The 23,709-nt window shown below is 34.4% G+C and overlaps 1 protein-coding gene across 1 annotated transcript in view; it reads right to left on the reverse strand.

Moving 5' to 3' along the window:
- LOC150087781 (uncharacterized) overlaps positions 1–23,709 on the reverse strand; it is a 251,831-nt gene that overhangs the window by 20,574 nt on the left and 207,548 nt on the right. The window contains exons 20-23 of the mRNA XM_090369876.1: positions 21,886–21,963; positions 12,226–12,341; positions 7,124–7,210; positions 1,334–1,412 (exon numbers count right to left, since the gene is read on the reverse strand). Of these exons, the coding sequence (XP_090226002.1) occupies positions 1,334–1,412; positions 7,124–7,210; positions 12,226–12,341; positions 21,886–21,963 (360 nt within the window). The remainder of the gene's footprint in view (positions 1–1,333; positions 1,413–7,123; positions 7,211–12,225; positions 12,342–21,885; positions 21,964–23,709) is intronic.

A 23,709-nucleotide genomic window follows, 5' to 3' on the forward strand; every position in this document is an offset into this window, starting at 1 on the left:
TGAAAAAAATTAAATAAACAAAGCTGTATTGCAAAACTTTCCTAGTACCCTTTGTATATACGTAAACAAGTTGTAATTCTAAGTGGCACACACATGACAAACTCTGGCAAACCAACATCTGGAAAGCAAACTGAAAAAAAAATGACAATTTTTTGAACATTTATTTGAATAAAAGTGTAGTGTTAAGTGATTAAAATAAAAATTGAACATGATAAATAAAATAAATATCTGTTTATACTCTGGATGGTCAAGGCCAGAAGAATTTACAACTTCATTGTAACTGTTTTATTGCAGCTGACATCACAGCAGCTAACATGCTTGATCTTGCAAAGTGTGAATTTGTATTTGCATGTTACTCCAGGACACTCAATTAAAACCCATGATGTATAAGGCAATGGTCAGGCCACACCTTGAGTACTGTATACAGGTCTGGAGGCCTCATTTTAAGAAGGATGCAGAGCTGTTGGAACAAGTACAGAGAAGGGCAACAAGATTAGTGAATGGAACAAAGGGTTGCTCTTACGAAGAAAGGCTTAAGTTTTGCAAATTACAGTGTCTGGAGACTAGGCACCTGCGAGGTGATCTGATTGAGGTGTATAAAACCTTGAATGGTTTGAGCATGTGCAATGCTGATGGGATTCTTCCTCTTGCTCAGAATAATCACCTGAGAGGGTATAAATTCAAATTGAGGAAAGATGGTTGTAGGACAGATGTGCGGAAGTTTGTCTTTAGTGGAACAGAATTCCATCCTTTGTTGTGGAAGTTGATAGCCTAAATAAATTTAAGGCTGAGCTGGACGGGTATTTGGAATGAATGGAGTGGTGAAATGGGAGCGGGTTTTTTTTTTTTTTTTTTTGCTGATGCTGCATTAGCTTGCATCATATGCCTCTACTAATGCTAATGCATTATCATTTTTACTGTTCTAACAGTAAGTGAACTGCTTCTGTAGTGAAAAGGCTGCAATTAGCTCCAGAGGCAAGAAATACCATTTTCATAGAGAAATGTAACAAATGGCTCCACTATTAGTCTAATTTTACAATTTTTTCATTAACTCTTAACCAAAAATAAATAAAATAAATTGTGGTTATAAACAATGTTAACATAGGGGGAAAAAAAAAAAAAAAGTAACATTATACAAAATAATAATTTTATTTAATGATTATTTTTTTATACAGAAACTGTGGGGAAAAAAATCAAATAAAAAGAATAAATTTCTTAAATAGTGTAATTTTATACAAAAGTGTCAAAAATCTGACTGCTGTTTGAGGTAGTAAAACAGAAAGACATTACTTAGAAAGTATGAGATATTTCTGATGAAACTGAATTTTCTTACCTTACTATCAAGGTCAAATAAATAAGAATCATCTTTTCTCTCATTTGCTTCAGAATCTGATATTATTTCGCCAATGTATCTATAAGATATATAAAACTTATATTAGCACTGCAGGTTTGAATAAATCTGCATTATTACTTGAAATGTGATCACCTTTCAGACCACTCTTAAATATCCATATAGTGTGGCTATAAAGACAACAGGCTAGCTGCTGTAATTTCAAAGCAATACATATTTGGAGAAAATCTACTTTTTTATTATTATATAACAAGGCTTTTCAATTAAATTAAGTAAACGCCACTAAACTTGACTACCGTATCTCTGTGTGTGTGTGGGGGGTGGGGGGGGGCAACTGTCAATCATTGGGAAAAGTGACTCTTCCGGTCCCTCATATCCTTGTAGTTAGGCTCATAGCTTGTGTGTGCGATTCACAGGTGTTCTGATTTTCATCAGTAAGTGAGCTCCTGTATCTTGACGTGAATGTTAATGAGTTCAAAGAACTTTCACAAATCCAGGTGGACTCAAAACATTGTTAGAATATTTATAGTCACTATTGTGATTTCAGAATATTTGTTGTTAGTGTGCAGCTCTATTCAAAATTTTGTGTAGTGGGTAGACATAAATAATTCAGTAACCATTGATTTTTTTGTAACTTCACACATTTCTGTTTTAAACCGAGCTTCATCATTATTTCAAACCATTCTTTTATTTCCTGCATTTATTCAGATATGATTTCTACTGTTAGAGGGTTGGCAGCAAATCGTAGTACACTGTTTACCTTGCTTTTGAATCTATGATCAAACTAACCTTTAAGTTCATTTAAGAATTACTCTTCATCTTGAAAATTTTTAAGAGTGGAGAAGAAAATAAATTCATTACTTCTTACATCTTGAATGAAAAGCTCAAGTTTAGTTTTGAAACATAAGACAGGTGTAGAGTTCACTGATGTTTTATCTTTTCCTTGGAGCAAATGTTTAGATCATTAATGTAAGAAAAAATATCGACCAAAAATGCTAAATTTGAAAAATGGTGGGCATTCCTCAAAATGTCACCTCTTAAATCCCATATCCTTTTCTGCATTCTTCCCTTGCTTAACCACCTCACATTGTTCAGGAAACTCAGCATCAACATCTTTTAAAAACTGTTTAGCTGCCTGTGTGATAGTCCTGATTTTATTGCAGAAAATTAACTGATTTGGTCATTTCAGTCAAGAGAAAGTGAAAGTCCTGTTTTGAACACAGTGTTGCAATATGCATAATACAGTGATAGGAAATGAGATTGTTTTGTTTCTTTAGGCCTGCCACCAAGCCCACTGCTTTCACCATGGCTGAAGCCCTATCTGTTGTAATGAAAAGCACACCTACAGTCCAAGTTCTTTGGAAGTGAATAATTTAAAATTTCATTACAGATAATTTCTCCTATTGTCCATGTAGAGCTATTATTCCCAACAAATACATTACCATTAACGAATCTCACAAAAACTGCAACTGGACTGTACCCATGCAATCTGAAGTTTCATCTATGGCTAGATAAAAGTATTTGCATGAAGACAGTTCAGTAAGTAATTGATCAGCTATATCGTTTGCAAGTTCATGACAGCATTGTGTAGCCATATCATTTGATAAGGAATCTTTTGAAACTATTTAACTGTTTCCTCCCCCTCTAATACTTTTACTGTTTCTAATATGCATTGTTTCACCACCTCAGCAAGAGTGAATGGTAACATTTTCTTAGGTTGAATCCACAATACTCTCAGAGAAGCTTCTGTACGCTTTTCCTGTGACGCAGAAGTTTCACACACTATTATGCTGGCCTGCCTGTACGAAGCTTTTACCTTATTTTCTCTGGATTTTGAGTGTGGGGGAAATTTTACATGAAAATCGTTATGCTTGATCTCATAATGTCTTTTCAGATTACATACTTTAACAACTGACAAGACTTCATTACAGATTACACACACATGGGTAAACTATTATTAAGTAGAATGAAACAAAAGTAATTTATTTAGCCAACTTTTCTTCATTTGGGGAAAGACATTTTCAAATAAAAACAATAAAAATAAATAAATAAATAAAAGATGTATGTAATTAAATTGGACACAGTGTAAAATGCATAAATAAAACAATTATAATGCAGTTTGCGTGAACTCAGTCATGGCTTGCTAGAACAAGCGACCATCTGATAAAGTAAAATGGGTGCAATTTGTATTGTTTCATTTACATAAACAATTATTTTTAAAAGCAGCTACTGTTAGATTTTTTTTTTCTATTTCTTTTATGAGAACCCCAAGCACGAGAGGTAATAGAACCTAATAGCTTAGTGCTGTGCATGGGTTGAAAGTCGAGAAGTTGAAAGAAGATATTTGTTGACATCAACTTCTGTAGATTGTAATTTTCAGGAAATACATATGAAGGAAGGTTGTTCCAGAGAATGGAAGTTGAATGCATATATGAGGAAGAAGAAAAGTTGTTGGTTCTACGAGTTTGAAGTTGGACAGTAAAGAATGTTAACTGGTTGCAGTACGTGTTGGACTGCTTTGGAAGAGAGAGCGGGAATTATAGAAGCCAACGCGGAAGGAAAGTGCCCAGGAAGTATCTATAGAAAAGTCGCGCAGCAGAAACAGAACGTTTATGAGACAGAGAGTGGAGAGACTCTGTTAGAGATGAGTCATTAACCTAACTGCTCTCTTTTGAATGGAATCTAGAAGCCCAAGAGAGGTTTTGGGAGCACTGCCCCAGATGTGGGAACAATATTTCATGGGAGGGTGGATTTACGATTTGTACAGAATAAACAGCTGTTTGGAAGAAAAGTTACACTAAGAGCAAAAGAGAAAAAACCCAGTTTTTTAGATGCAGAGGAAGCAATGTTTGTAATATGCTTATGCCAAGAGAGATTAGAAATCACGGTAATCCCCATTAGACATATATGGTCTTGCCTAGAAATCAGGGTGTCATCGAAGATAAACATTGGAGCAGAAGAAGAAGAAGAAGAAGAATCCTTTTTTGCAAGATATAAGACAGGATTAAGTTTTAGAAGGATTGAAATAAACTAGGTTATTGTTGCCCCAATCAGCATTTAAGGAATTGGTAGTGGATATTCGAGAAGTTGAAGCTGTTTGTGCAGGGCAAGGTTTCTGAAACTGGAAGGTGGAATGCAATGTGCTGTCATCAGCAAAACCATGGAGGGGATTTCTGGTCAATGGAAGATGGTCATTAAAATACAAGAGAAAAAAGAGTGGGAGAAAGAACCAAATCTTGGGGAACACCAGCATTAGTGGAGTAGAAAGAGTACATGGGGTTTGGCATACTGTAAGTGGAAATGGACATTATTGAGATTGGAACTAAGACCATGTATATTTGTGAAATTAATGAGGAAGTGTTTGGGAGGTTTGGTTTTTTTCGCAGATACGTCTGTTCTATTAGTTTGACAATTCGTGATGTATTCAGTATTAAGAAAAGGTGGGGGGAGGGGGTCATAATGTGTGAAGTAATGAAATTCTTGGACGGTGCACACATGGCAAGAATGTACCCAGCTCCTTGACATAACGTGGCATCGACAATGTCCCTACATATACACTACCTGGACTCCCTCCAGTCACTATCTGGCAGACTAGAGGTAGTGAGGTTATAAATTAGCTGATTCAGAAGCCTCTTAGAGAATTACCAATGGGTGTGGTCCAGGGGTACTATCTAGCGGCCAGCCTGTGAACACTCTGTACTCTGAAATGTAAGATAGATTTAATCTCACGAGGATGTTCATAATAACCTCAAACGATATCAATCATACTGCATGATGGAAGAGATGGGGGGAAGGGGGTTGCCGGAGCTTTTCTCTGGAGACAACATGGGTACCACCATTTCGAGCCTCCAATAAGCAAACTGGTGATATTATACCAGTTGTTGAGAGTCATCTACCACCTAGTATTGCCTGGTAACACAGAAGGGCAACATTCTCCATGTGGTGTGGGTGCCACACCTTGATCCCCTGCTTATGTTGGTTTGCATCTGGGTGGTCCTGAAATACTGCACCTCCATCATACTAGGTGCAGTATTTCAGGACTTGCACATGGGGGGGGGGGTTATACCCAGAGTTACTAATTGTCCCACCATTGTGAAAGTGGAAGCAGCAAATTTTGCTGTCACAGATCAATGGGACTTTGCCAAAAATAGATACACTTGACTTGTGTGTCACCTGAATATCAGTTCCATCAGTTTTAGACTCTCAGGTGGCAAGCCCAGCTTGACATACCTGAGAGAATGTCTGTGAAAGCCTCAAGGACCACAAATGACAAAAATTCAGGAATTCTAAAACAAATTTTCCATTTTTTTTTTTTTTACGAGGTAATCTAGTGTTGAAAAATGAGTGGATTTAAAACATTTACATTGGATTATAAAATGGCTATATTGGCAATCATGTAGATCTCAGCTCTCAGGAAGTGACTTTTATCATGCACAGATGTGCTAAGCTCTAGTAGTAATATCAGTAATTACAACAGTTTAGCTGTTCTCAGCTTGGCGGAAAATTCTAAATAACTTCTATGAAAATGAATTCACATTTATTAAACTTGTACTGATTTTTTCTGCAATTTTCATACTCTTCAGCTACTAATTGGCAGGCCAGTTCAAACAACTCGGGAGGATGGAAGTGGCCTGCAGGCTGCCATTTGAGAAGCCCAGTTATATAAAGTAAATTGATAAGGTCAGAAACAGACAATTACACTTGCACTATATATATACAGTAAGATAAGGAGTTTGACCATGCATGAATAAAGACCATCAAACACAAAACCTACATAAAAGTAAAACGGTCCTTAATACAGTTGAAGTTCTTTTATAGCGATCCCCCAGGGGAATGAGCAAAATGGTCATTATATTGACAGTTTACAAAATCAGCAAAAGAACAAAGAAAAGTTGAAAATTAAAAGTAATTCTACTAATACAATAAATACAAAAATGAAGATTTTACATTTTACATTGATTGTACAGTGTAGTAGATATGTAAATTTGTAAATTAAGTATGACAGCAATTCCTGTACACACACAGCATCTCTGTACACATTGATATTTATGTAAGTATATGTGTATATACTTACATAAATATCAATACATACATATATATATCATAGACAAAGAAACATTTCTAACCATCATACTGTTGTCACCAATCAGAAGGTTCTCAAGGCAAGGGTAGCACCAAGCTCTTCTAACTGATGAAAACAGAAAACAGCATATACTGAGATAAATGGATACATTATAACCTTTTATAGATTAGGGTGTAAAAAATTGGTTGCAAAACCATTCAGTTTATATATTTTTTTTAAAATACCAACATTATGAATATATTACTTTTATAGCACCAAAGAGACTGGATTACCATGTTAAAAAAAAAAATATATATATATATTCATAAATGTGCACAGTATAATCTTTTAAAAATGGGAGTGACCATACATACACAATATAAAGTTTTTTTCTGAATTAAAATCCCAAGCACAAGAAGTATGAGAGGTGTCAGTAGGCAATTCGGGGAGAGTTCATTAAGCAGACCTCTACACACATCACAATAATTTATAATGCAGTACAAATTAATATTGTACACATAAGAAATATTTTTGAAACTTTAAGAATCCAAGAAATACGCATTCAACAATATATACTTATATACTGTATAATGGTGAAAGATTTAACTGTTCATTGTCATAAGTATCAGTTAATTTGATATTGTACTCTATTTATTTATACAGAGAGAGAGAAAATTAAAACCAATTACGAAACAAAACACAAAACTTACTCGCATATAAATGCACCTTTTGGAATATCTTTCAGTGTTCGTACACCCCAACCTTTTCCTTTGGTACGAAACAACTGTAAACGGCACCTAATAAATTATACATTATATCTATAAAAATCAGTACACATAATATTGATTAATGATTATGCAATAAATGTTCATTCATTCATAACCATCATATTAGTACACATGTACATACCTCTAAGTACACATGTACATATAGATGCTACATGGTGAAAGTAACATTTAATATTTTATAAGCTATCATGCTATGACCAAATTAGTTGATGCGCCAAAGCACCCTTAGATGAAAAAAAGTAAACAACAAATTCTCCCCTGAGAAGTCCTGCTCTTAATACCGCATTGTGTAATGTAATGTAACCTTTAATGGCTGGAGCAATTTCTCAATGTGCACATTGAAGAATTGAGAGGATTTTCTCTTGCCCAACTCTGATAATTTGTGCCTCTCACAGATCCATCAAGGTGAAAGTATGCTTCAACTTGCACGTAGGATGTTAATTAACTGCAATAACTGTTCTAGATCCTGCGTAACCTTGTCAATCATCCACAGATAGTTGTGTGATTTAAATTAATGCTGATGTTTGGTTTTACAGGGAAACAACTGGAGGATTACCTTTAAGGCTCTACACACCATGCTTCAGGAAAAAGAGTAGTCACACATGACGTATAGCAGGTACTACACAATCTCAATGAATTTGATTAGGCTTGTTGCTGCACTTCATCAAATCTTTGAATCACTTCTTATGATGATGCTGACAGATGGCCAACAGTCTTCTTCGAAATGCTTTATAATACTTAATACAGTTATCTTCAAACAAGGTCTTGAGACATTTTTCTGTCTTTAATATACTCTAAAATCTGCAATTTTATATTGCCATTCTTAAAATAAAGTTTAATTAAAAGTGCTTTATCTTTAGGCAACATTTTAAAATCAGCTTGACTGGACTTGGTTACTTAAGTGTTAGGGCTACAGCTTCAAGCACTTTTATCTTGACAATGAAGAATACTGAGTGGCCACTTTATAGTACACCAACCCCTTTTTGTGAAATGGTTCCCTCTTTCAGCAACAGTATCATAATGAATCCCACATACAGCATCCCTATGCATCTGTCTACCTGCATAGGAATATAAGTGGAAAGATACACAGGATGCTGTATGTGTCCAATTCAGTGTAAGGATGGGCAAGATTAAAGATTTAAGTGGTTTTGAATGTAGCATGGTAGATGGTACCAGATGTGCTGGTATGAGTATCTCAGAAATTGCAGCCCTGCTTGGGTTTCCATGTACTACTGTGCTCATCTGTATCATGTTTGGTCTGATAACCAAATAACATCTAGCTAATAGCAATCCTATGGTTGGAAACAGCTTGTTGATGAGAGTGGACAACAGAGGCTGACAAGATTTGTGCAGGGTAATAGAAAGGCTACAGTCTATTAAATAACAACTCAGTATAATGGTGGTAATCAAAGAGGCATTTCAGAACCCACAGTTTGTTATACCTTGCCATGGATGGGGAATTGCAGCCAGTGACAGCAAAAAACAAGAGTACAGGGATCTCAGGAACCTAAATTGGACAATGGAGGATTTTGGAAAAATGTTGCCTAGTCTGATGAACCAGTTCTTGCTGCTTCATGCTGACAGGAGGACTAGAATATGGGAAAAAGAGCAGGAGTCCATGGATCCATCCTGCCAAGTGTCAACAATGCAGGCTGCTGCTGGTGGTATCCTGCATTTATTAGTGTAATGGTGTAGAGAGTGTTTTCATAGGGCCCTTGATACCAGTGGAGGAACATTTGGATGCCACAGTTATCTGGGAGTTGTTTTTGACCAGGCATATTCCTTCATGGCTGCAGTGTGCATCTTAAAATGAGTTCTTCTAACAAGGTAATGTGCTATGTCACAAGGCCAAAATTGTATAGAACTGGTTCCAAGAACATGAAGGTGAATTTAGGCTGCAATGATCTCCACAGTCAACAGAACTCAATCTAATTGAGCACTTGTGGGATTACATGGAACAAGCTCTTCAGAGTAGATCCACAATTGTTCAAACTGCACTGTAGGAAACAACTGAGTCAACATGTATCAACATCCCTCTGGCATGCTTTCTACATCTTGAGTCCCTACTGCAATGAATCAATGCTATTTTAAGGATTAAAGAGAAATCTTAAAGAGGGACCTAATTGCTATCAGGTAAGTGGCCACTGTGTGTTTTTTTTATGAAAACCCCAAACATGAAAGGTATCAAAACCTATAGTACTTAGTACCGTGCATGGGTTGAAGGTGAAGTATTGGAGGGGGGGGGGATGCCGGAAACTTTGCTCTAGAGACTAAACATGGGTTTCACCACTTCAAGCCTTCAATAAGCAAAGTGTGTGTGTGTGTGTGTGTGGTGTTCAGAAATACTGAGAATGATTAGTCTTCTTCACTCACTTTATTTACTCATTTCTTTTAGATATTCCTTCTTAAATTTGGGTCAACTTCCAACCTCTACAAGAACTGGTGGAAGGTGATTTCAGTCAATTTTTTGGACTTCTATTCTATGATCATCTCTTCGCAATTTAAATTTATGCTCACCTCTTTTAAAATATTCTTTTTTAATAAGCCAAGTTTTTTTGGTGGCAAACCAGTAGTCAATTCAACTTTATTAACAATATCCCTAAAATTACTATACAAAAGTTTGAACTTTGCATCTGCTTGTGATTCACGTGATACACATAATGAACCCATGACTGATAGGATAATCTCTAGATCTCCGGAGCCATGGGTCGGCTTTGGAAGTCTTTTGCTTAATTCCTTGATGAGAGCACCAGTGTGATCTAGATTCACGCCACTAATTACATCTTTATGTGACCCGCAAATTTTTAGTGACATGGCAAGGATCATTGCACCTTCAATGTTTAAATTTATTCTATCCCTGTAAAATAAATTCCTTTATCAACTAAGATAGGCCACACTGATAAGAATCCACTCCCAAAAGCTCTGTGGAATCCCTTACGATTAGAGTTAATTGACAAGTTGCATCATAAAATCCCTCCAGTTGTGTCTGGGCAGGATTAAAGGAGAATTCTGCTTTTTTAACTTGTCCTCAAGTTCTCAATTTGTGTGTGTTTAATGTCATTGGTATTCATGTATAACCAAAACTGCACAAGTTCCCTTGAAACCTGACAACTTTACAATGCTGATCAATGCATCAGGCAGACATATTCTGGTTATATTCCACTTGTTGTACCCTCTGATATACATGTTTACCTTTGAAGCACTAAAACATTATGTAAAATTTTGAGGTCAACTTATATGGCAAGGTATAAAATCTTAAACTTGAATTAAAGGCACATGTTTAGGATCAGAAAGACAAGAACTAAGAAAAATATATTTACAATTTATTCCACATATATAGTGAATATACATTATTGTCACCTTTTAAAAAACCAAAAATTTGTTCTTCTTCATCAGACAAAAACAGTTTTTGGAATTTACTGAGAATATGTTTTTGAAAATTAAAAATTTTTGAGATTACAACAAACATGCTTCCATATTGGAGCACTGTTTACAAAAAAAAAAAAAAAAAAAAAAAATCCAATTCACAGTTCAATACAAAACAGTCAAGAAGGAACAACTAAAGCCTTTGATTCCACTGAGTACTATGTACTCATATAGTACTGATCGGAGCAATGTCTCATTGTCATCTATGCCCATAAGAGAATATGGGCATAGATGACAATTTTACTGTATATATAATTATCAGTTTCTTTAAAGTTTATCATGCAATGTAATGAAATGTTACAGTGTAAACTTTTAAAAGAGCAGAAATAATTGAATTGAAAAGTAGACAGTGGTTCCTAAAAACAAAAACAGCCTGCCTGTGCTTGTGAAAATTCGTACCTAGGGTCTAAATCTGGAGCGAATCTTTCCCCTCTCCCAGGCCACTAGTAAACATTGAGTGTCTCTGCAAGTCCCCAATTTTATCCTGCTCTGAGACATCAATCTGTTTTCTCAGTGATTTAATCACATCTATTAATTCACTAAGTTTAACTTTCAGATCCTTACATTTATTAGTTAATAAATAATAAAAATGAGTCATCAGTTGTATTAATTACCGTAAAAGTGATCTTCAAATATTTCATATAACACAGCGTACATAAGCAGTAAGGTCCATCACAAGATTGTGACTCAGAACTCATATTAATCACAGTTATAGAAAATATTCAAGATTAATGTTACAAAATATTTAAGAAATTAATTTACAAAATAATATTAATTTAAATTGTTACATAACAAAATTACTTCCATAATACTATCATAATTTCTTTGAAGATTTCAGTATTGATCATGATTATATTTATTTTTAAAAGTAAGTGATGTCTACCAAATAGTGATAATCTCATATTTTTTTAAAAAGTTGCTTCATGTTCATCTAGTAATATATTAATCCTATAGATCAATAAACAGATCAAATGCACAATACCTTTTGCATTCTGCATTTAGTCTATTTGGTATAGACAAGACTAAACACAGATTTCATCTATCCTATGCTGGTTCAACCATTCACAGCCTAGTTCAAGGCTTATATATAATCAGTTTTATAATTTTCATTTAAAGAAATAACTTTCTGTTAGCATTAACTAGCAAATTCAATAAAACATTTTGAAGATAATTTTGCTCTGAGCTTCTCATTTCATATTTTTTTACTGAACCTGTGATAAAAATGCCTTTCCACCATTTCATTTGAATCTGCTCCTGAAGATATTCAATGGGATCAGCATCTATGCTTTTAGAACCCATGGAAATGAATAGGCATCCTTTTTATTCTCCTATGTAAAACTGATAAAATCTTCCTGCCAAGCGTTTTTAAACTGATACCATCTTGATGGAATAGCAGGACCATATCAAAAATGGAGTATCTGGTCTGGTTTATCCAGTAAAGTTGTTAGTGGTAATAAAGTGAATCAGTGAGGAATATATTGTCATATTCTAGATATAGGTATTCTCATATTCATAATAACATTTGTATCATAAATTTCTAAATAAACATACCAAGAAATAAAGAATATAAATAATACTAAGAAATAAATGATACTTACTTTACACCATGCTGAATAACTCTATTTTTACAGTTTTTCCAACATAAGCATGCTCGGTTGCATTCAAATAATACTGGAGGCTCTAGAAGATCAAATTCTGACAACAGAAGTCCGCACTACACAGAATTGTAATATAATAAGTACATTAGAGACAAATTTTATGAAGAGGTTTTCCACTGAATTAAATGCTACAATAATTATAGAGAATTAATGTAAAGCATACAATATGCAATGTTAAAGAATAAGGAATATGATGTAAATATTAATCTTATTATTCAGTTAACAAGGCAGATTTAATTCAAATGCACATGTATGCACTATTACTACTTAGCATACAAATACTATGATGCTCTGAGAATAAGTTTTTATGGCAAATATTAATCAAAAATTAAAATGTTCTAATCTGTATAAAGCTGAATTCAGTAATGTAATAGCCTTGACATTTGCAGTAATTTTTATTAAGTGTTTAAACAAGGAATGGAAAATTTTTTAATTTTACAAAATTAATCTTTTTTTGTTTAACATGTAGTCATGTATCAAGTTGTTTAACATAAGTGGTTTTTTTTTTTTTAATTGAATTTTAATTTTTTTTCTTTTCTTTTTTGTGAAACTATAATGAATAACTAGGTAGTAATTTTGCTAACATGTAACTCATAAAAAGGCATTATTTAAATAAATAAAATGACTTTATTAGCAAGGAGAATATATAAACACTTGATATTTATTTTTTTATTCCTTGTTTTGGTTTTCATTTTGTAATCTGCCTAGAGGAAACCAATGCTGGGACTTTTATTAATGTACTACAGTACTTATGAAATGTAATTAATGACAAATTCAAAACTGAATTAAAATTTTTTTTTTTTAATTCTGGTGAATTTTTTTTCATTTATAAGATTATTAAGCGCAAATTACATGTGCACACATATTTCTGCTTAAAATTTTATATATACAGTGCAACCACAATACAATGCAGGTGTCCAGGTGTCAGGTGACAACTTTAATACCTGAATTATAAGTGCAGCACATTATAACCGAAAAAATTTTACCATTTTCTCCTAGTTTTTTTTTTATATAACATAAATACACTTTACTTGGTAAATAAATACTTTATTTACTAATGTTTAATGAGTATACTGACTAAAAGACAAAGTATTAAAGGTTATATAATTCCTTTTACATTCTACTAATGCACAATGGTGTTATGGACTTATATTTTATGCATCCATTCTGAAATAGTCATGTAATTTAGTTTTCCAGAACTAACAACAGTGTTTTTGCAGTACAAAATTCTTAATAGTGATTGGATGCAATAAATTAAGATGTTCACTATCACTCTGATATTCTAACCATGCTATCACCTCATTAATGTTTTATAGCAATTTGTTAATTTCTGGTGCTTTTCCTTAAACAAGTCATCCACATTACTTTCTGAATCACTCTGTCACTAGACTTCTGTTTGTCGATTGTTTTCTCACTGTTCACTGTGATTTCTTCCTTGCTCAGGTAATCTGCAACTGGAGCTTCGGCATTTACCTTAATTCAATTCAGGTCACTTGCTGCTTGTAACATACTTGACCAAGTATGTTATAAGCAGCTTTGCTTCTTGTTCTGAAAATGCTGCTAATTGAAGATTATTATTAGTGATCTAATCTTTTCCAATACATTTTTTTCATCAAATTTCAATTGCTATTGAGCTTATTTTCTCCCATACTAATCGAATATTGTATGCAATGTCTTTCAGCGTTAATATTCTTAAAAATTCTAAAACTTGAATTTCTGAGTTCACAACACCAGAAAGTAGCTCACTACAACAGCAGGCTTTGAAGGCTTGAATAATGCCCTAAACCATGGGCTGAATTAGTACAGTTGTGGTCCTTGGCAGAAACATGACTCTGATCTTGCTATTTTCAATTTCAGGACATCAGCCAAAGGATGAGCTGGCAGTAATCCAACAGTAATAGAGCCTTTCCTTCAAGATTTTTGGAATGCAAGTGGCATTTTACCGATGGTAAAAATTCACTTTCAAACCATGAAGCAAAAAAAAATCACTCGTCATCCAAGTGTTGGAACTGTTTTATAAATCACAGGTAGAGATTTCATGTTGCTGCACTTAACACACTGGGGTACTTCAACTTTTACCAATGCAAAATGGCTTTAGTTTGATTTTCAGTTCTTTTTTTTGCACATAGTAACACAGTAATTCTCTCTTTGTTAGTTTTCAAGCCTGCTTTTTTGGGTGCCATTTTAATATCCAGTGATTTGTTGGAGAGAAGTTTATAGTATAGCACTGTTTCATCACAGTTGTATAACTGTTCATCTGTGAATTCACCATCTTGAATCACATTACAAAGAAATTCAGGAAGCTGTTCTGCTGCTGTAATTTCACCAAATGCAGATTCACCTACAAGGCTAACCTGGAATATCCCATGAAGAGAGCCACCTATCTCCACCCTTCAGAAGTTTTAAATGTGTCATCATCTCCAAAAAGTAGCTTATGAAATTTAAGCGCCTGTGCAAACCTGTGTATAAGCATTGGTCCACATCATTCACAAAGTCTAGTTTTTTTTCTTTGGAGGCCTACTTCATTTTCTACAGAGTTTATGAATGAATGAAATTTTTCTTCCTCTTTCATCTAATCATGTATTGTTCCTTGCAGAATTCCACACTTGCAAAATATACTGCATTTAATTTTTCCAGTCAACTCTTTTGATAATTTAACTTTTCTTCAACTGTATAATTTTTTTTTATTTTAGTGACCATTACTTCAGTCCTACTGATTTACTAATTTTGCAGTGCATTTATTTATGATGCTCTAGAATTTACCATGTTTTGAGAAAACTAAATCAAAACCAAACTGTCCAGCTTATCACAGTGCCGAAGTGAGGTCATGTGATTTCTCCATAAATCACTCATCAGTTCATGTATATTTTAGCCCTTAGCAGTCTTTGTGTATCCTAAGTGCTTTGTGTATCCTAAGTGCAACTTCTGGTTGAAGAAAGGATGTCGTGCTGTTGTTTACAAAAATTTACTTTGTAACTAATGTAATGCACTTGACGAATGGTAGCTGTGTTCCTCCTCTCCAGAGTGTTTGTAATCCAATGTAAATATTTTCTAATGGTAGCTGTTTACCATTCCACTGATTACTCTTTTATTGCATCTCTAGTTGAAGGAGGTCTACAGTAATTATTCTCTGATCAGTCCTGTTGTTTACAAAAATTACTCTGCATCTGAATACGAAATATATCGAGGCAAATGTACAGCCAATTTTTAGCTTATCTTTCCTCTTGGAAATATGGTAGTTGGATGCCCAGTAGATACAAGTACATACAGTGTTCACTTTTTTCAGTTCCCAATATGAAATTGCTGGTTCTTTTTTGAACACACAACTTTTTTTTTCATAATTCGTTTTGGGCCACATGACCACACCCATAGTATATCCAAAACCGTGGTATGAAGAGGCCCACTATGTCTAGGTTGCACTATGTGTGTATACCTTTTAGAACCAATTCAGGTTCTAAACTGCATTTCTGCACAGATTATTTGAAATACATCTGCAATTAAATTTGAATGAAGTTTGAATTGGGTCCTATGACTTGTGAATACAAGCCGTCAGATCCAATTCAAATAAGCACTATGTTTTTTAGACAAGTTGAAATTAGGTTGCCTAAACAACATTTTACTTATTTTAATGTATTAATGTAAAACCTGTATACACTGAACTGTGTGACTAGTAATGGTAGCAGAAATGAACCTTTGCAACCTTCTTATCACATGCAAGAAAGTATTGATTTTCTCCATACCACAGCTGTTATCTTTCTCGCACTGGCTAAATTAACACATTAATCATCTACTCATGAATCTGTCACAATGCAACTAAAAAGATTATTAACATGGTATATAATATTTAAATAAAGAATTATGAAAATTTTGCACAGTGTTAAAACAGTATTTGTTTAAAAATTTCTTTTGAATTATCTTAAATTAATAAGACATGTTCTAAACTTGTATGGCTACAAGAAATGTGTTTAAATTGAAAAATATAGCAGACAGGTCAAGGTCCCTCAAAACTTCAAATTAACTAGGTTTTACTGTAATGCCAAAATTATTAGTGACTTCCAATTCAAATTATTAGTGACTTCCAACTACCATATTTCCAAAATTATTAGTGACTTCCAATTAGAGTCATCATAAGATGATATATTAGAAGGCAAACTGGTTTTGCAGAAAGTTTGTAACACCCTAGATCAGTCTTGTTCGCCGCATGCAGCCCGGACAGCTACGAATGCGGCCCAACAAAAAATTGTAAACTTATAAACTTTATGAGATTGCGACTAAAAATACCATTAATAATACTACAAATACAATTTTAATATGTTATTAATTTATAAGCGATGAATTTTTGAATTTAACACATTCTTTAGCAATGAGAGATTCATTCTCAAATAATTGTATTTATTCAAAATTGGCGCCCATGCAAGTAGTTACTTCTCGACATAATAAATGGTGCACTAGCGCTCTTGCTTCCTACTTTTATCACACAATAGATGTCTCTCTATGTGCGCCATGGGTATGCTGGTATGGCTTTCAATGTGCAATTGTAAACAGTCAAGTCGACACTGAAGAAAGGTGCAGACGTTACGTGTGTTTGTGGCAATTTGGCAAGTAAAACCCAGTGATTATTGATAATATTTCTTCTTACCTACCTTTGTAAACGGCAGACATTTTTGGTTATTTAGAAGACATGTATTTTTATTTAATTATTAAACCTTGTTTTCTAATTTTCAATCTATATTTTTTTTTAAATTCCAGCATGGCTTCCATAGCATCTCAAAAGAAAACCGAACCAAAAAAAAAAAAAAGAAAAAAGAAAAATTATAGAAGAAGGAAGATTGTTCAACAAAAAGTGGACAGATGACTACATTTTTGTCGAGGCAAATACTAAAGCAATCTGCTTAATTTGTAGGGAATTTGTGCCGGTTTTCAAAGACTACAATTTGAAAAGGCATTACACGCAAAAACATGCTGCGAAATTTAGTGCGTATGAAGGAATGTGTTGTAAAGACAAAATAGTGGAACTGAAAAAAAGTCTATCATCTCAACAAAGTTTTTTTTAAAAAAATAACAACTCAAACGGATTCTACTGTAAAAGCTAGTTATGTGGTTGCAAACCTGATAGCAAAAAAATCAAATCCGTATGCCGATGGTGAGTTTATTAAGCAATGTATGAAAAGCATGGCAGATATAATTTGCCCTGATAAAAAAAGAGATTTTTCTAAAATCAGTTTGTCTCACCAGACTATTGCCAGGCGAATTGATGAAATAGGAAAATCTATTGAAAAAGGTTTGGAGAGTAGAGCTGCTAATTTTAAATTTTATGCTTTGGCAATAGACGAAAGTACTGATGCTACTAATACAGCTCCATTGGCAATTTTTATTAGAGGTATTGATGACGAATATAATATCACTGAAGAAATGGCTTCTTTAGTGCCATTAAAAGACACAACTAAATCAAGAGATTTATACGAAGCAGTGAAAAATACGTTAAAGCGATTTTCTTTGTCCATTGTGAACAAGAAAATTTATGCGCAAAAGTTTTAAAGATGGATAACATCATGCAGATTGTCATCAAGGCTGTAAATTTCATAAGGGCCAAGGGATTGAATCATCACCAATTCCAGGAATTCCTTAAATTTATGGATGCTGACTATGGGGACATCATTTACTTTTCGGAAGTAAGATGGTTAAGTCGAGGTAAAATGTTGAAAAGATTTTATGATTTGCGAAATGAAATCAAGTCGTTTATGGAATCAAAAACAAAATTTGTACCAGAACTTGACGATGAAAACTGGCTCACAGATTTGGCATTTTTAGTAGACTTGACCGCTCATTTAAATGAGTTAAACATGCGTCTTCAAGGTTAAAACCAACTGATCAATACAATGTTTCAAACTATAACAGCGTTCGAAATGAAACTGAAACCATGGCAATCTCAGATTAAGGCAATGTTATGCATTTCGACACATTGGCTAAACACAGTCCTGTGAACAACGAAAAATATGCAGCCTTGCTTTTCGATTTGATACAGGAATTTGAGAACAGGTTTCAAGATTTCGGGGAAAATCATCAATCTTTTGGTATATTTGCAATTCCATTTTCAGTCGACATAAACATATTACTCGCCAATTTTCAAATGGAATGCATAGAGCTACAATCTGACATTCAACTTATAAAGAAAAATCTGATCATGTCTCTTTACTGGACTTCTATAAGATATATCTTCCCAGAGAAAAATATCCCTCGCTTCACAATCATGCCTTATTCATGTCATCGCTATTTGGAAGCACCTACATTTGTGAGCAGCTATTTTCAAGGATGAAGCACACGAAGAATAAAACTAGAACCAAAATATCTGATGAGCACCTTGAGAACTCACTGAGAATTGCAACTACTTCCATCAAACCAAATATCGAAGCATTAGTGTCGATGTCAAAAACAATGTCAAACATCTCACTAATTTCATGTTGCTGTCTTGTCTTTTACTTTTATAATAAAAAATTCATGAATTAATGAAGTTTAAATTACTTAAATATGTTAACTATATATTCTACGTTTATTTGCTCATCAGGTATCGTTAGGATTAGTGTATTTTATGTGTGGCCCAAAACAACTCGTCTTCTTCCAATGTGGCCCAGGGTTTGTTTGTTTGTTATTTTGGTTTTTAGGAGCATTAGCAACTAAGGCCATATTGCTCCTGGATATGCGGTGGTCATTCCCTGACCTTTCCGCATCCTCCGTATTTGGTGGTGACGGGCTCGTCACCACCAAATGACGGGCTCTAATCAAGAAGCGTGTGCTACGCACTGCTGCTCCTTCCCACCTGGCTACGGAGACGCCTTGTGGCCCAGGGAAGCTAAAACGTTGGACACCCCTACCCTAGATCAACAGTGCTTAATGTATTCATTAAATGGAAATGTCATGGTTCTTGTTAAATTTTCATCAAATACCAACTAGTTCAGAGGCCACAGAAAGTGACACACAAAGAGCTGCATAGCATCAGACTTTATGGAAGGAACAAAACATCATAGTAGCACAGTGTTGACTTGTCTAGTGCACAAGCCATTGTATTTGTTCTCTATAACAAATACAATGGTTCCCCCACCCATAACAAATACTGTTGTGATGAATCATGGTACAGGTTGACCATCACTAATCCGGACGTAATTTCCACAAACGTAATTTCAAATTTCTCGGGTCGGTGCACCGAACTGCCACTACTGTTTTGGTGGTGTTGGTTGCAGCATCAGCTGTAACTCATAAACACTGGAAAGCCATTCCCACTTGTTTTTCTGCATTTATTATTATAACCTGCTCACATTTAGCCCCAGCCATGGTTCCAATGGATAAAGGAAGTGCCTCTCATGGTGTAAAGTACAAACACCGTACATTATCCATAACAGGTAAAGTTGAACTTCTGAAAAAACTCGACAGTGGGGTGTCTGTGAGAAGTTTAACTCTGCTTAATTGTAAATTCCAGCAATTTCTCTCAGTTCCTCTTATTTTAGTAATTTTCTTTTGGCCATTCCTTTTTAGATTTTTTTTTTTTATTCCATAGCCAGGTGGGCAGGAGCAGCAGTATGTAGCACACACTTCTTGATTAGACCGGGATTTGAGCCCGTGACCACCAAATATGGAAGATGCGGAAAGGTCAGGGAATGACCACCGCATGTTCCCGGAGAAAATATGGCCTTAGTTGCTAATGCTCCTAAAAACCAAATAACAACCACAATAACAAAATCTCTAACAGTACTGACAAACTTGTTGTGATGTTTGAGAGTTTATTTTATCACAATTAGTTTTATTGCAGTGCTGGCTGCACGGGCAATAAACTAATCACAAACGACTCCATATGTATGCCATAATAGCATCACACATATGTGGCCGACATGGCTTCTCAAGAAATACAGTAACCTACTGGGCCACGTTGGCCACATATATGCGACATAAAAAAAAATACTTTTTTTTTTTTTGATATTTTAAGCGAAAAAACGACAACACTGACATTACAATATTTATTTTAGAATTACTAATCAAATTATTTGCTAAATATTTTTTGGTCCCTGGGGAATTTTTTCTTAAACTAGCTTGGCAGTTAACATGTTAAAGGTAGGATGGGGTGGTTAGCTGTAGAGTAAACTGTATGTGCTAAAATAACCACTGGTGATCTGGCAAACTCACTAATCCAGCACCCCACAGGTCCCAACGCTGCCGAATTAGTGACGGTCGACCTGTATATGGTTTTGCAATGTGATAGCCATGTTTGGGTCTGAAAGATGTCCAGAGAACTTATTTACTAGAGTTTATCATCCCAACTGTGAAGTTTGGCAGAAGTGCTATCACCATGTGGAGTTTTCTCGTGATTTGGGCATGGACTACTGAATGCCATTTTGGACAATTCTGCTCTTCCTACAGTGGGGTTTTTTTTTTTTTTTTTGACTTTGGTGTTGAAGACTCTCATACAAAAGCTTCACTGGCCTTCCCAGAGTCCTGATCTTAATTCTACTGAATACCTTTGAGAAAAACTGGAATGTCAGCATTGGGCCAGACCAACATGCCCACAAGGAGTAACTGAAATGTTACTCATTGTGGGCATGTTGGTCCATCCATTCTTTCTTCACCACTACTGTGGTGAAAAAAGAATGGACTGCAGTACTGGCATTTTGTTATCAAAAATTGTTTCAGAGTTTACTGACAATGTGTAATTAAGGCCAAAACACATTATTAAATATGATATACAGTAGAGCTTCAGTTATCCCGAATAATCGAATGCAAGATAAAATTAAATAAATTCTGTTATATTATATATTAATGTAAAAGAAAAAGGACTTTAAATAGCATGAAAAAAAGGAATTTATTTAATTAAATTTAATAATAACTTATACATAAAAATTTGACATTTACATATGTATGTATATTCGGATACTGCAAATTTTATGTGGAAAAAAAATTTAAAGTAATTTTTTAAAATAATGTTTGATTGTTTTTTGTTTCTTTGTTGTGATTTTTTTTTCTCTGCTAAATCTCTTAAGTTCCTTAATAATATCAATTTTATTATATCACATTCTTCCTGATTTTCTGCCCATTTCAGTTCTAGTTCTTTTCGTTAACATTGTACCATAAAAAACCGAGGACAATAATAAATCGCACAGTTTCAGACCGAAACATAATATGACATGAGGAGAACAAAATAAGTCATAGAAAATTGGGTTCATGGAAGCGAATAACCAAACTCTATCACTCATGGTTTCGAAGAAAACCCATTAGTCCTAATCCAACATTTCACCAGATATACAACGTTAAAAAAAAAAAAAAAACTCTTGTAGCATAATAAACGTCTCAAATACTACCATTGATAAAAAAAAAAAAAAAAAAAAAATCAGCCTTTCAAATTATTCCGGATAACTGACGTTCTACTGTATACATATATACAAGAAATTTCTTTGTATACATACATATATACAACTTTATATATGTATACAAAGAATTGAGGCTTAACAGGTGAACATCTTGAAAGGCATTTCATTATGCCTTTCAAGTGTACAACCATAACATTAAAATGACATTTGCACAAAACTATGAAAATCTTGAAAACGAAATCCTTACTTTGTCATACCAGCATTTGAAACAGTACAAGGAACATTTGCAGGTGCCTGAAGAACAATCATCTGTACACTGACATCTCTATAATTACAAAAAAAAAAAAAAAAAAAAAAAAAGGCAAAAATAAAGAATAATAAAATAGTTATTATATTATTTATTTTTGAACAATAATAATAAGTAGAACTCTTCATTTAAGATAAAATAAGAATTATGATATCCAAAACTGAAAACATCTAGATTTTGCGAAAATACAAACCTCCCTTAACAGAAACCTCTTTAAAAGGGACATCATCCTGAAAGAGGCCTCTGAGGTCGGGAAAACTCATATCTAGGAAATAAACTCATACACCGACCATTGAACAAAATTTTACTGTAACTAAAATTTTACAAATAGTATAAAAATAATATAAAATCAAAAACAAATTAGTTACAATAAACTAATGATTGTATATTGTGGAATACTAAAAACTGTAATAAAAGATCGTTTACAATAAAATAAGCTAAAATATAAAATTAAAAGCGCTAAAAACCTGGAGCTTTCGAGAGCGTCAGCTCTCTTCTTCAACAGTAATATGACTTCCTGCAACATCTCCTTAAATAGCAGGCTCATGATACCTCCACACGTGGTATTTCTCCACGTGGTTCAATCGGCACATGGTCAAAACCGGAAGCGGAAATGTCTCGGGTACGGGGCAAAGAGAATCGTTCATCCGAACTTAATACAATTGTTTCAAAAATAGGATGAATACGCATGCCTCTATCTCTATTCATGGTATTCTTACTGGATGAACCAATCCGTAAACCCTCGAGCCATTTACGCTCCCAGTATCCGTGTGCATGATCCAAAATAATAGCGTCCTCTGGGGAGATTTGATGCTGCTTCTCCCAAAAATGTTCGGCCACGGCGGACTTACTGTAATCAGCGGTTCTTATGGCATTTAGATGTTCCCCCAGACGATCCCTAAGCCGTCGTTGTTATGTGGGGGAAACAAAACGATGGCTTAGGGATCGTCTGGGGGAACATCTAAATGCCATAAGAACCGCTGATTACAGTAAGTCCGCCGTGGCTGAACATTTTTGGGAGAAGCAGCATCAAATCTCCCCAGAGGACGCTATTATTTTGGATCATGCACACGGATACTGGGAGCGTAAATGGCTCGAGGGTTTACGGATTGGTTCATCCAGTAAGAATACCATGAATAGAGATAGAGGCATGCGTATTCATCCTATTTTTGAAACAATTGTATTAAGTTCGGATGAACGATTCTCTTTGCCCCGTACCCGAGACATTTCCGCTTCCGGTTTTGACCATGTGCCGATTGAACCACGTGTGGAGGTATCATGAGCCTGCTATTTAAGGAGATGTTGCAGGAAGTCATATTACTGTTGAAGAAGAGAGCTGATGCTCTCGAAAGCTCCAGGTTTTTAGTGCTTTTAATTTTATATTTTAGCTTATTTTATTGTGAACGATCTTTTATTACAGTTTTAGTATTCCGCAATATACAATCATTAGTTTATTGTAAATAATTTGTTTTTGATTTTATATTATTTTTATACTATTTGTAAAATTTTAGTTACAGTAAAATTTTGTTCAATGGTCGGTGTATGAGTTTATTTCCTAGATAAAAGGGACATCTTTTGTTGTGGACATTCAGGATTGGGGCCCAGCCAGAAGTATTCGAAACTGCATGTTAAACAACCTTTCCAAATAATCTTAGTGTCCAGTTCAAGGAGGTTGAAAAAAGGGCAGATTATTTTAAGGGTAACATTTGGAATTAACACATTCACTGATGGTGAACATACATACATATTTTTAGGTGAATGATC

The sequence above is a fragment of the Mastigoproctus giganteus genome, chromosome 3, assembly GCF_048544385.1.
Source record: "Mastigoproctus giganteus isolate SK-2022 chromosome 3, ASM4854438v1, whole genome shotgun sequence".
NCBI lineage: Eukaryota > Metazoa > Arthropoda > Arachnida > Uropygi > Thelyphonidae > Mastigoproctus > Mastigoproctus giganteus.